Source organism: Pyrgilauda ruficollis, unplaced genomic scaffold (genome assembly GCF_017590135.1).
Source record: "Pyrgilauda ruficollis isolate IOZ18807 unplaced genomic scaffold, ASM1759013v1 scaffold2, whole genome shotgun sequence".
Lineage (NCBI taxonomy): Eukaryota > Metazoa > Chordata > Aves > Passeriformes > Passeridae > Pyrgilauda > Pyrgilauda ruficollis.
This window is the reverse complement of record NW_024519206.1, coordinates 24,818,652-24,831,189: the sequence shown is the minus strand read 5'-3', so window position 1 is coordinate 24,831,189 and position 12,538 is coordinate 24,818,652. Positions and strand designations below refer to the sequence as shown.

The 12,538-nt window shown below is 45.1% G+C and overlaps 1 protein-coding gene across 1 annotated transcript in view; it reads right to left on the bottom strand.

Annotated features, from left to right (window-relative positions):
- The window catches only part of BMPER (BMP binding endothelial regulator), a 148,413-nt gene extending 142,993 nt beyond the window's left edge, over positions 1–5,420 (bottom strand). The window contains exons 1-2 of the mRNA XM_041466656.1: positions 5,101–5,420; positions 4,202–4,287 (exon numbers count right to left, since the gene is read on the bottom strand). Coding sequence (XP_041322590.1) covers positions 4,202–4,287; positions 5,101–5,215 — 201 coding nt within the window. The 5' untranslated portion in view covers positions 5,216–5,420. The remainder of the gene's footprint in view (positions 1–4,201; positions 4,288–5,100) is intronic.
- Positions 5,421–12,538: the final 7,118 nt, after the last annotated feature.

Genomic DNA, 12,538 nt, shown 5'->3' with positions numbered 1-12,538 from the left:
GCTTGGTTCAGCTAAGAGCATTTCCCACTCTTTCACCAGAAAAGTCTTTAGCTATAAACACAGTTGCAATGGGATGCTCAGCCATGGCATGATCAGAAAAACAATTTTCCAGTGCAACTTCTGTGTATCTGTATTACCCATCAGCCCTAAGTACTTTCTCCATTGTCTGTGTTTAACAGCAAATAAGGTGAATGCATTTGAAAGCAGGTACTTTCAGTTGCCTTCAGCCTTTCTTGCCCTTTTCCAGTATCTCAGATCCTATGGAAAACAAGGCCGGATGTTTTATTTCCGGAGGCAGTGCATCTCCGAGGAGATGCAGAGCCACAAGACGTTCAGAGTGGAAGTGGGCAGAACACCAAAGCACTCTGGCTCTAACAGCATTTTGCAGAAAGCAACAGCAAGTCATAAAGCATATTTCCCCAAACCTCTGGATCATGAAGACAGCTTTAATTCGTCTTTTGCCCATCCATGCCTTAGAAGAAGCTCAGGAGAACAGACATACCAAAAACGTGGCATCTGTGCAGCCTGCCTGCTGCCAGAGAGACACGAAAGGAGTATGTTCAGATTGTGACTGCGTCACCCACATCCTCTTGTAAAGTGGAAGTGCATGAAGTAAAAAGCAATGTCTTTGTAGTCAAACCATTAGACCAGGAGTTAGGAGACCTGAGCTTTCATCAGTCCTACAAGAAATTCCTTGTGGATAAACCACATTCTGTTCTTTGACTTTGATCTTTTTCTCTAAAAGGACAAAAACAAAATGGCCATTTGTTGCAGTCAGCTGTAATAATGACAAGTTCTTTGGAGATCAAATTCACTCATGTTTATGCCATTGCTAAAGTGTGGTAGTTGTAAAAGTTCACATTGAAACTTTTGTCTTAGAGGTATTAAAAATTACCATTTTTATGGCATTATTAAGACCATTAAGTAGGAACATATAAATTATGAATTTGGGAACTTGAGATTTTACCCATAGAGGTTTATTCAGCTGATAGTTTTTGCATGCAGAGCATTACAGTGTTTATGTACACACACACCTACACACACTTAGTCTTACCTGTTTCCTTATATTAAAAGCCAGCATCAGAGCTGTTCCATGCACTCCAACACAATTCATTTTGACAAGCAGGGACACCAAAAGCAGAGCTATCTCACTGTGGGTGCAGTGCCTTTTTATTCGAAAGGATTACCTATAGTTCAGAAGTGAATGGCTTACCACACATCATGTATGAAACCTCCAGCACATGTGAACTTCTGTATCACTTCAGCTTCTCTTTCCACATGTTAGAGCAAGTGCTCAAGAATGAGCAAATCTGGTTTGGTAGCTAAACTTGGCTATCTCTAGGAGATCCCCACCAACGTCCCTCTTGTATTCAAGATTCAGGGGTTTGTGTTAACAATAAAATTCTAAAACAAGAGATAGAAGCTTCTACCAAAGAGGTGTCCACACACAGCAGTCTGTGCTCCATCTGCTTTGCTCCTGCTCACGTTCCTACGATGAAGATCAGTCCACCCTGTCTCTGCTAATCAATGAGAACACTTTTGGTTTTGGTCTTCCTGCCAAGACTTTCCAGTGGTGTAAAAGGAATTGATTTTGTAATTGCTCTTTGCAGTCTTCATTTCATTATTGCAACTTACTCATTATCCATGAGCTTCCAATGTTTACCACATTTGCTCCTAGAGCACTACCTGTTGCATTACCCTCCAAAATGATTTAGCCTATTAAGAGAAAGCCAGAGATCATTTCGCTTGTGCTGCCTCTTGTTCCCTCTTACTGGGATGCACCTGCATGCTCCACAGGACAGACTGCAAAGCTCTGTCAAACACTTGATGATACAGTTCCTGCATTTCAGTTCTGTGTCCTCTAATCTGTGAGATGGGCAAAGTCCTGGAAGGGAGTTAATAGAATCATAGAATGGTTTGGATTAGAGAGACCCCAAAGACCACCTAGTCCCTCACCATGGACAGGGATGCTACCCATTACATCAGGCTGTACAGGACCCCCATCCCTGGCCTTGGACATTGCCAGGGATGGGGCATCCAGAGTTATTTAGACATTCCTCTTCATCCCAGATCTGTTCAGATTTCCATAACTTGTGTTGTTATTTATGGCAGCCTGCGGTCATGGAAATGCATCACCACTAAGGAAGAGATGCCATAATCCAATCTGCAATTCCAGTAACTCTCTTTACTGGTGTTTTTAATATAGGTGCCCTCTGTTGAATTTTCTGTCATCTCCTAAGCAGCAATTGCTTCTTTTCTGTAACAGCTGATCAAGCTCTCTTTTTAATTGCTCACTTCTTACAGTATGAACATCCATCAGGTTTGCCCTTGAAGAGTACGATCACTCTTCCAGAAAAAGTTCCTCACTGAATTGTTATTAAACAATCAATATTTCTAGTTGAATGTAAGGCAATCTGGTTTTCTATTCCCTCCTGGTCACAAATCACCCCATTTTTTCTTTTGTTTCCTCTTTCTCTAGACCTCTTAAAATTTATCTTTTCCCTTGTGGCAGGACTAAACAAAGATTTCAGCTAGAGGCAGTCCAGTAAGTCAACGCTTTGGATGTCGCACCGCACTAAAGCCAGTATCTCCAGACTGGTTTCCACCTCCTCTACCAAGTCTCCCAGCTTCCAAGTCAAGAAACAGAGATTGCATTTATCCTTTGGCAGAAATAAAACCGAGTGTAGCCAGGGCAGGTAACTGCAGTAACTCAACCAGGCATCTGTGCGCTTAATAAAACATAGTGTTCTCCTGGCACAGAAGGGAGCCAAATGCCCTCAGCTGCCATTTCACTAAAGTAAGCCCTGCAAACCACAGGGATTTAGAGTTCTTACATCCAATGCTTTTTGCAGTTCTTCATGCTCACACACTAAAAGGGTGCTCATTGATTTAATAAAGCCAAGGTCTAGAGAGATCTATAAATACAAGTGTTTTACCCTCATGCATTATTGCCCTGATGCCCAAGACTGAACTTCTGCTCTTTCACAGATAAATTGCTTCCTCGCTGGTTAACACCAGCTTCCATTAGCAAAAGTGGTGGCGGACATATTTGGGAAGGTGATCCATGATAAAACACAGCTTCGTCTCTCTTTCTATTTTCCCTTTGATTTCTTTACTGGTCACATCCCATGCTCCTCTTTTTCCCACCCAACTCTGCTCAGAAGAAATCAATAAGGTATTCTTTATCAATATTGCCTAAAAAGTTATCAATTATCTCACCTAAAATCTACTAAACTCAGTGCAGTGACAGATATCAACCTCAAGGGGTTCAAGGTGATCTTGATCCTGCAATTGCCAAAACTGCCTTCTAAAAGGCAGTCTGAAACAATTCTTCACATCTTTTCTAGATTTACAATAACATTAATAGCAATAATATTAGGGGGAGAGGGTGTGTTGATATTTCAGTCCTAAAGTAGAACACATTCTGTACATTCAGCCACTCTGTAAATTCCAAAATGTAAAACATAGGGCTTTTTAGCCTATACTTTTCTTTGCATTCAACAGCAAATTAAGGTTTATGGCTTTTATTTAAAAATATCATAGGAAGTTTTATTTAGAATGATTGTTTTACAATAACTCCTAGGCCTTGGCTTGTCCAACTGAACTGCTCCCAAAAATGCTTAACTCTGAAACAGAAAGACAAGGAAGCAGAATGTGTCTCCCCAAAATGTGTATCAGCTAACAACACCATTAACCGCTGAACTCCCAGCACAGCAGGCAAAGCACTCTGGTGAAAGCATCACTTGTCCTTTCACTGTCATGTTATTACAGCACATACAGTCACGTTGCACCCTTGTGGAGTTCCTCACCCACTGGAATTGTGACAGGGACCAGGTGGGAGCCCAAAGCAGCAGCGTTTCCAAACCTTACCTTTCCTTCTTATTGCTGAGCTTTAAGCAAAGGCTTCTGGGTGCACTCCCAACTCTGTGAAAGTTCTCCCCAAAAATTCACATGGTAAACAGGGTTTCACAACATCCTGAAATAAAGTCATGTACAACTTTGTGCCCAGGTTTTAAAGTCAAAGAAATTATTGCCAGATCACATATTGGGTTACTTTCAATTAGCTCAGCTCTGAGATAACCTTGTGTTACATAAAGGCAACAGAATCACCCAAGATTTGATTATCTGAAACATTCCCCTCTCTGTGCAGTTACATTTAGTACACGTCTGGATGTTCTTACTAGCTGAAATACACACTTACCAGGCAAACACACATTATACAAGGGTTGTCTGTGATAAAAGGTATCTGCAAAATTTCCCCTTCATTTTCACATTTTGCAACCGATCCTGAAATAGAAATAAAATTTTTAAAATACTAGCATATTTCATTTCACCCTGACAGTTTTGGAAACTATCCTCGTCACGCTCATGTTTAACCCTTGCTCCCTTCCTAGCCCTCGATTTTAAACCCTTTAGTAATTTGCCCAATTTAATCAGGCAAGGACATTCAGCATTTCTGCAAGACTCTAAAGAGAATAAGGAAATGAGTGGCCTTTTAGTGCTGCACAAACCTAGACTTTCTTTGTGCCCCAGTTATAGCAAAGGACGCTTTTTCTTCTCTCAGATGACGTGTGGAGAATAACGAGTACTCCATGCAAAGCAGGATACGTCTATAACGATAGATCCAGAGCTCACCGAAATCAGCAGACAGCTGTCCATTGCACTCTGAGGACTTGGACCAGCACAAGCCCTTAACCAAGCATCCTTTTAATGCATGGCAACCACTTGGCAAATGAGTCAAAATTAGCAGGCTGACTGTCAAAAGGAATCAAATTAGGAAACCCTTAACAGCCCTAATGCTGATTAGTCGGTATTCTGTCATGCTGGAATCACTCCTCAAAGTCTAATGGCTCCTCGCTTGCGCTAGAATTTGATTCTGCGTTTCGCTCCATGCCCCAGATCTCAGGAAGATAAAACCCTCCAGGGGAAACAGGGAGAATGGGGCGGGGGAAGAAAAAGAACAAGAAAACCTTTTTGGGGGGCAGAGCGGCACGGTTACCGTGCTCACCTGCCCCAGCCCACGCGGGTACACCCGGGGCCGCCCTTCCCGCGCAATGCCACCCGGCGCAGGTGGGCCCCGCGCAGCCCGCGCCCCCGTACCTGTGAGCAGGGAGGAGGCCGGCGCCCCGGGCAGGCACAGGACGCCCAGCAGGACAGCGGCAGAGGCCGGGGAAAGGCGCGGGGCGGCCGGCCAGCCCCCGCCGAGCCGCGGCATCGTCCCGGGGGTGCCGCTGCCCACCCGCCGGCTGCGGGGCAGCGTCCGGGACGCGCCGTCGGGTGGCGGAGCCCGCCCACCCCGGCACGCCCGCCCCAGCACCGACCCCCGGCGCCGGGCAGCGGCGGGGGGGGGGGGAGCGGGACGGGAGACCGCGGCCCGCCGGGGAGTCCCACCCCACGGCGGCACCGGGGGAGGGGACTGTGGGTGCGGGGAAAGCAGCTGTCAGCGCCTGCCCCTCGGCCCCGCACCCCCTCTTTCCATCACCCCCCTCCCTTGCCCGCATCCCTTCTTATACCTTCCTCTCCCCATAGTCCCTCCTCCGGCACCCCCCGGCCCCATGCCTCCCTCCCCCCCGGCGCACACACGCACAGACAGGCTGCCAGCCCCAGACCCCGTTTCCCTGCCGGGAGATGCCCGGCCACTCCCTCCCTGGCCCCGCCGAGCACCTCCCGGCCCGGCGGCGGCGTCGGGGGGCTGCGCCCGCGGCCGCTCTGCGGGAGGGGCGGGGGGAAAGGGAGAGGATCGGGCAGAAGAGGAGGAAAGAAGAAGAGGAGGAAAAGGTAGAAGAGGAGTAGCAGGGGAGGAAACGCGGATCCTCGGACAGGGCCGGGGTACCTGGGCAGAGCGCGGCGGCTCCGGCTGCCTCCGGCGGGCTCGTCCCCGGCTTGTGTCAGCGCCCTTCGTGCTGCGGGCAGGTTTTGCCAGCCGCCAGCGAGCGGCGAGAGGGAAGGAGGGAAAGAAGGAAGGAAGGGAGGGAGGGAGGGAGAGAGGGGTCGGAGGCTGTCCGCCGGGAGCTCCGCGGAGTGGCTCCGCTCCCCGCCTGCCCGCCCGGCCGGGGCCGCCGATCTCCCCTCGCCTCCCTCCCCGCTCCCGCCGCGGCCGGAGCCGGCCGCACCCCGAAGGGCTCCCTCCGGCCCTCCCCGCCCGGCTCCGGGGCTGCCTCTCCGCCTCGAGTGCCCGGAGCTCGGCACGGTGTGGGCTCGGCCGAGGGGCAGCTCCCGGGCCGCGCTGTCCCTGCCCGAGCCCGGCCCGCCGAGCGGGACCCTCGGCCCGCCGCTCCCCGGTGAAACATTTGCAGCTCCTCCTTAACGCTTGCCATTTGCAGGTCCACGCTCTGCTATCCCAGGTGTAAGCCCGGGCAATGCTAGCGATAGACAGCACCGACAGCCAGCGTCTGCGCTCACAAGTAGGCGCGGGGTCTGGACGGGATGACACTCGTGGCGTGCGGCAGGAGACTTCTGTGACAGATCTTCCCGAGCCTGTTTTAGAAATTTAGATTTCTTTCAAACTGTGATGTTTCACTTGGGGAAATGAACACTGTCTGAAATTTACTGGTCTGACAACAAGCTGCAAAATGCTTTCATATTTCTACACGTTCTGATTTTATTTCTTTGGGGGCTGCATGTGAGCTGTGATTTCCAAAATGCTTACAAATAGTGGAAAATCAGGTGCATGGCAGGCTGGTGTATACAGGACTGTCTCAAATACATTTTACTTTCCAGTGAGATGCAAAACAATTCGATTTGCAAGTTCATTTTGAGAGTAAAACCCAAAAGCCAAGACCTCTGAAAGTCTACACTTTTTTTCTAAAAAGTAAGATACGTACACCTCACTTTCAACACAACTTGCCGCCTACCTTTAGGGTAGAAAGCAAAAGTCCCAAATCAGCTGAAATTGCACCTATGGGAGGGACCACAGAAAACTGACACCGATCACCTTCTGGACATCACTATCAAAATCCCTCTCCTTGAGGAAGGGAAACCTACTTTTTTCTTCCAACCTCAATCTGTATAGGTTGAAGTTGCTTTGGTACATAGAATAATTTAGATGCCATTATAAGGGTTTTATATTCCCTAAAAATGCAAGTGAGGTCCAAAACTTTCTCCATGCTGTGTAGAATACATTATAAACTCAGTATATAAGTACAATGCATGTAACCTGGAAATATATATTTTTTTCTGGGAAATAGAATTTTTACATTTCCATGCATTTTAAACAAAGATAAGTCTGTAGGGGTACATATATTACACACTACTCCAGAACAGATTTTCTCACATCCATTTTTTCCATTGGAAAGATGTACTGAATCTTCTGGTAAACTGGCTTTTTCTTACTTCTCTATCTGTAATCAGTGGTTACATTTCCCTTTTCTAATTACAGTGCAGCCACAGCCTTTCTAAAGCAACAGCCATAGGAAAAATAAATCTACCCTGATAATTTCTTAAGTGACAACTACCACAGGAGAGTACTTATATTATCAAATGCATCAAATTTGCTCTTTATGATGGTCTAAAATTCATTAAATATTAACATCACCCGGTGTGAGAAACACACAAATCACAATGAGGGCATCAAATAACAATCCAGGCATCCAAGTAACAGCAGGGAACATGCTAAAATAGTCTGGAAAATGCAAAAAGGAAAGTTCTTTACAAAATGAAGACAGGAGGTGACAACAACTGAGCATCACACTCAATTCCTGCCATGATTCATTCACTTAAGACAAATATTTCATGAAATTATACTAAAGCAGAGCAGTCACAAAGCAATATGTACAAATTTGTGACGTGATTTTCCTTTTTCCATGGAAAGAAACCATTGTCATCATCACTAAAGCACTTTCAACACACTGATTAGGCCTGAAACTTACCTCTGAACATGTGCAGCATGAAAACATTGTCCATGGGGTGAGCTCACTCCATCTGTGCATCTTCTGTTGCAGCAGCAGTGCTGAGGCGAGGAATTTCCTCATCTTCCTTGCTTCGAGCACCTCCTGAAAAGGGACTTTAGGTCTCCCTGGACCATGGCTACTCCACACTTCACTGCCCATTGCTGTCCAGTGGAAGAGCCTGCTGAGGACTGGTGCTGCCTCCGAGTCTCCCTGGTTCCCTATCTCCTCTATCATCAGGGAAGAGGGGAGATGAGAGAGACACTCATCCTTAGCAGCAACCTTTGTTGCTTCCTTGATATTGATAATGATGACATATCACAGGGGAAGATCACTCATTTAAATCTGTCATGAAGCAAAACCCAGCCTGGGAGGGAAACATGCCATCTTAATCCTCCCCCACATTAGTTTCACCCACTCAGTGCTACAGGTTTGTCTTGGCTTTTTATCTCTCCTTACCCACTCTCCCAAGCCTGCCTTATCAGGGATCAGCATCCTTTTTCATTGTAATGTTGTGTTAAGTTTCAAGGTGGGTTAGATATTTTTTTTTCCTTTTGTATCCCTGTTTAAAGAGGTACTTATTTTTCCAAGCAACATTGAAAGCTGTGGTCATTTCAGCAAAATCAGAGGGTCACACTGAAAAACGGTGTCCTGTTATCAGATACATACAGAGATTTTGTGCTATGCCAGCAGTAAAAACAGAAGTCATGTCATCAGAGCCCTTACCTCTTTTGTATAAGCATTGCATGGTATCAGTTGTTATTGAAAGGATATGTTCATTAGTTCTGTTTAGTGGTCAGCCTTGGCTCTTCCAGCTGATGGAGCAGTAGCTGTTCACAATTACCGCTTTGTGCATAGCTCAACTCCTTCTCCAGGGATGCTTTTCCAGTGGTCAGCCATAAAAGAATGTCATGGTCACCCAGCACCCACCCTAAAAGAAAAAACAAAGCTTTATGGTTAACAACAGCAACAGTGATGAAGACAGCGATCACTTTCACATTTCTCTTCATGATTTTTATTGGCAAGTCAAAATTGCTAGGAGGCCCATTCTTCATGGGCTAGGGAATTCTTCCAGAAGTGGCAGAAGGCAGCCATGAGTCACTAGAATTAGCATGTATTTTCTTTTTTTTTTTTTCCTTTTGGGAAGTCGCTTTTCTAGGTCTTGGGCATAGGTTGTCCTAGAGTTTCCCTATCATGCAATAGACAAGCTGCATGTACATCAACACTGCAGGTGTCCCTGCTTTTATTGCTTTTATGTTGTTGTACATTATTCTAATACAGTTTCTTTGTGTTGATGGGACTCTTAGCCTAAAGAAGAAAATATGACCCAGATATAGACTGTCTTGAAGGCTCTGTAGATTGGCACAACTTGCTGCTTCCAGTTCTGGCTTGCTAAATAACTATGCATTTACAAGGTAGTGAAGGTGGTTTGCATATCTGATCAAGTTTACACATTTCTATTGTTATTAACAACTTGCAAAAGATAAGGAACTCTCAATCCAGTAACTTACACCATCAAAACAAAGGTCAGGGCAAACACATTTGCTGTAGTTGGAGGCGTGGGTCTGTTTAAGCTTCAGCCCTAAAAATTCTTGCGGAAAGACCTATAATTTGGGAAAGTGTTTTACTGTCATGGTGCATCAGCACACAGCAATTGAGAAGCTCAGTAGTAACTCATAGGATTGTGATGAAGACATGGCACTTTCCTGCAGGAGAGCAGCTGGGAGTTTGCAGTTCATTCCTCAGTCCTGAGTGGGCTGCAGCCCTTGAAATGTCTTCGCATCTTCATTCATTTCAGTGCTTAATGCTGTGTTAAAGTTAAGAGTATCTGCCATTGTGGACAAACAGTATTTCTTGCACGCCACTTCTCCTCTAGGAGATGATGTTAATAAACCTCAAGAGTGGCCTGATTATGTCAAAGAGGTGCTCCTGACAAAGCTCCCCTTCTGCAAAATATTCAGGAAATTTAAATGAATGCAAGCAAGGTCTGGAGACCACACCAACAGGTTTTAAAACTGTAACAGGATTAAAAATCACATATGGTCAAAGTCTTTAAATAAAAGCAAAGTACAAGAAGTATCTAAAATTTACAGTGAGACTTACTTGCATAAATGTTTATAAATTTTATCAAACAACTCATAATTTTGACAGTTTTCCATAAACCCCTGGAACATGCAAAGCATTTAATTTATTTGTGGCAAGATAAAGATAATGAGCAGCATTTTAAAAGTTTATTAACATAAAATGTCCTGGCACAGTCATACTTACATACTTCTATTGTTTAAATTATATTTTCTAAGTACTCAAAAAAAAAAAAAAACTTACAAAAGGGAGCTTCTGATTGCAAAAGCATTCAAAATTACCCTCATTATTTGTATTCATGGAAAAGCAAAACAACCAAACAGCATAAACTAAACTGGATACAAACACCAGCCGTACCTCGAACTGAAAAATGCTTGTGTGCAGCAGAAAATGTGGCTCCAATATGGAGACAATAGTCCATATCAAATATGCTAAAACAACAACAAAAGAAGTAAATTACAGCAGAAATGCTGAGGCCATCCCAGTGATGGGATTCCCAGCAGAAGCTGTTCCAGAGGCCACAGGCCGAGCAAACAGAGTAAAGCAGTGTATGCTGGTACTCCTTTCAGTTATTTCACTGCTGTAAATAGCTTGCCTTTCAGAGATAATAAAAATTATTTTGTGTGATTTATGTAGGTTTTTGTCACATTTACCCTTGAACATCTGCTGTATCTGATAAAGGATAAGAGCTAATGAAATCACATGAAGAGTGGCATACATGGAGTTTCCAATTTGTGAGACAAACCAAAGCCTGCATTTTGCCTGCCTGTTCTACTACCTGATGAGTGCAACAAACAAGGAGTACTCAAGAAACATTCTACAAAATGGAAGATTGATTGATTGGTTGATTGATTGCACATGAAGATGGACCCTGTCTGTACCAGACAGGTTCTTTATCCCACCGCCTGCCCCTGCAAAAGACAAAATACGCTTATTGTGACAGTAGACCGTTCCTTCCAGCCAGGATCCAGTTGGGAAGCAGCTGCTTCTACCCAGCACGGAAAGGCAGAGGCTTTCATTTTTGCTAAAAGACAAGTCTCCATGGTATGCATGCTGTGAGAGCATCACTTCACCTACTGAGTGTACCCTATGAGTCCCTTCCTCTTGCCGCTGGTCTCCTTCGCAGCAGAATTTCTCCCAGGACTGTTTTTTCCTTTTGAACGACAACCAAACGCTTAAAAACTCAAGAGTGAAGTTTTAGGAACGAAACGCATCGACTCGGAGCCTGCTCTCCTTGCCTCATTCCCCCGGGAGGCAGAGGAGGCTCGGCGCGTCCCACGCGGCCGCACGGGAGGCGCGGCGGGCCGGGCGCTGTGCGGCGCCGCTGCCGGCAGGTGGCGCAGTCGGGAGCGCCGAGCCCGGGGCGGGATGAGCGGAGCCGCTCCCAAAATAATCCCGAGCCGCGGGTCCGCTCGGAGCGAGCGAGAGAATCCGTGGGTCTTGATCCCACCTACAAGAGCCAAGTGCTCTCTTGGTTTGTTCTAAGAATGTGGCTTTTCTTTTAACTCTTCTGGCTTTGTCTGTACAGGTCATTCGCTTTTGCTGTCCCTGCAACACACCTTATTTTATCCGGAAACAAAAGAGTTTTACAAATAACCCCTATTTATTGTTCTTTTCCCAATACAAAGCCTAATCAATTTACTGATTACCTTTTATCTTCCGTATATTGACCATACAGCATTACAGCTGGTACAGGTAAGAAATCCTCATTATTCTTCTTGGCTTCTGATTGAAGTGAAGCACACTCAATCAAACAATAATATCTGATCAGTCCTGCTGACTGACTGTCCCACACATACAGAAAGCAATGATCTAACAATCATAAGCAGCTTTGTAAAGCCCCATCAATCAGGATATGTCCAAATAATGCACCTGAGCAAACTGGGGTAATCCTGCAGTGATCTGCTGAAATTTCTGCAAGTTATGCAGTTTCATAATAAGTAATATAACCATTATTAAAGAAGCAATTCTGCAAGATTTAATAATTATACTGAGCTGCCCACCACTCTTACTGGCTTAATTAAACTCTGGATAGTCTGCATACATTTAAACCAAGCAGACACATGTACACACACACACACACACAAAGGCAGAAATAATAAAGTATACTAGCAAGAAAGCAGAAATTCATTAAAAATGCATTTCATTTTGCTACTGATTTACCCAGGTCAGACTAATCTCAGACCTTCACCAAAAAGAAAACACAGAGCCACTCAGGCAAGAGAAAAAAATATACTTCCAGAAGGCAGTGTAATTCATCTACCTGCCTCTCAACTATCCAAGGCTTTTTCAAGAGATGAGAGCAACATTAAATGTGCCAGAGGTGGGCTTTTGGTGTCATTACGCAAATCTGCAGGGAGTTTTTGCCAAATCCCTGAGTTTTCTGACAGTAGCATACCTCTAAATACATCGTTTAGAAGCATGAGGTGAACAGAGACAGGGAATAGTATTTACTTTGGGAAAGTATCAGTCACATGTCTTGTATATATTAGCAGGTCAAACCCAGGAGAGGCAGCTGAATTACTTGTGACCAAAGAAAACAATTAATCAACAGTTTTAAGGCTTCACAG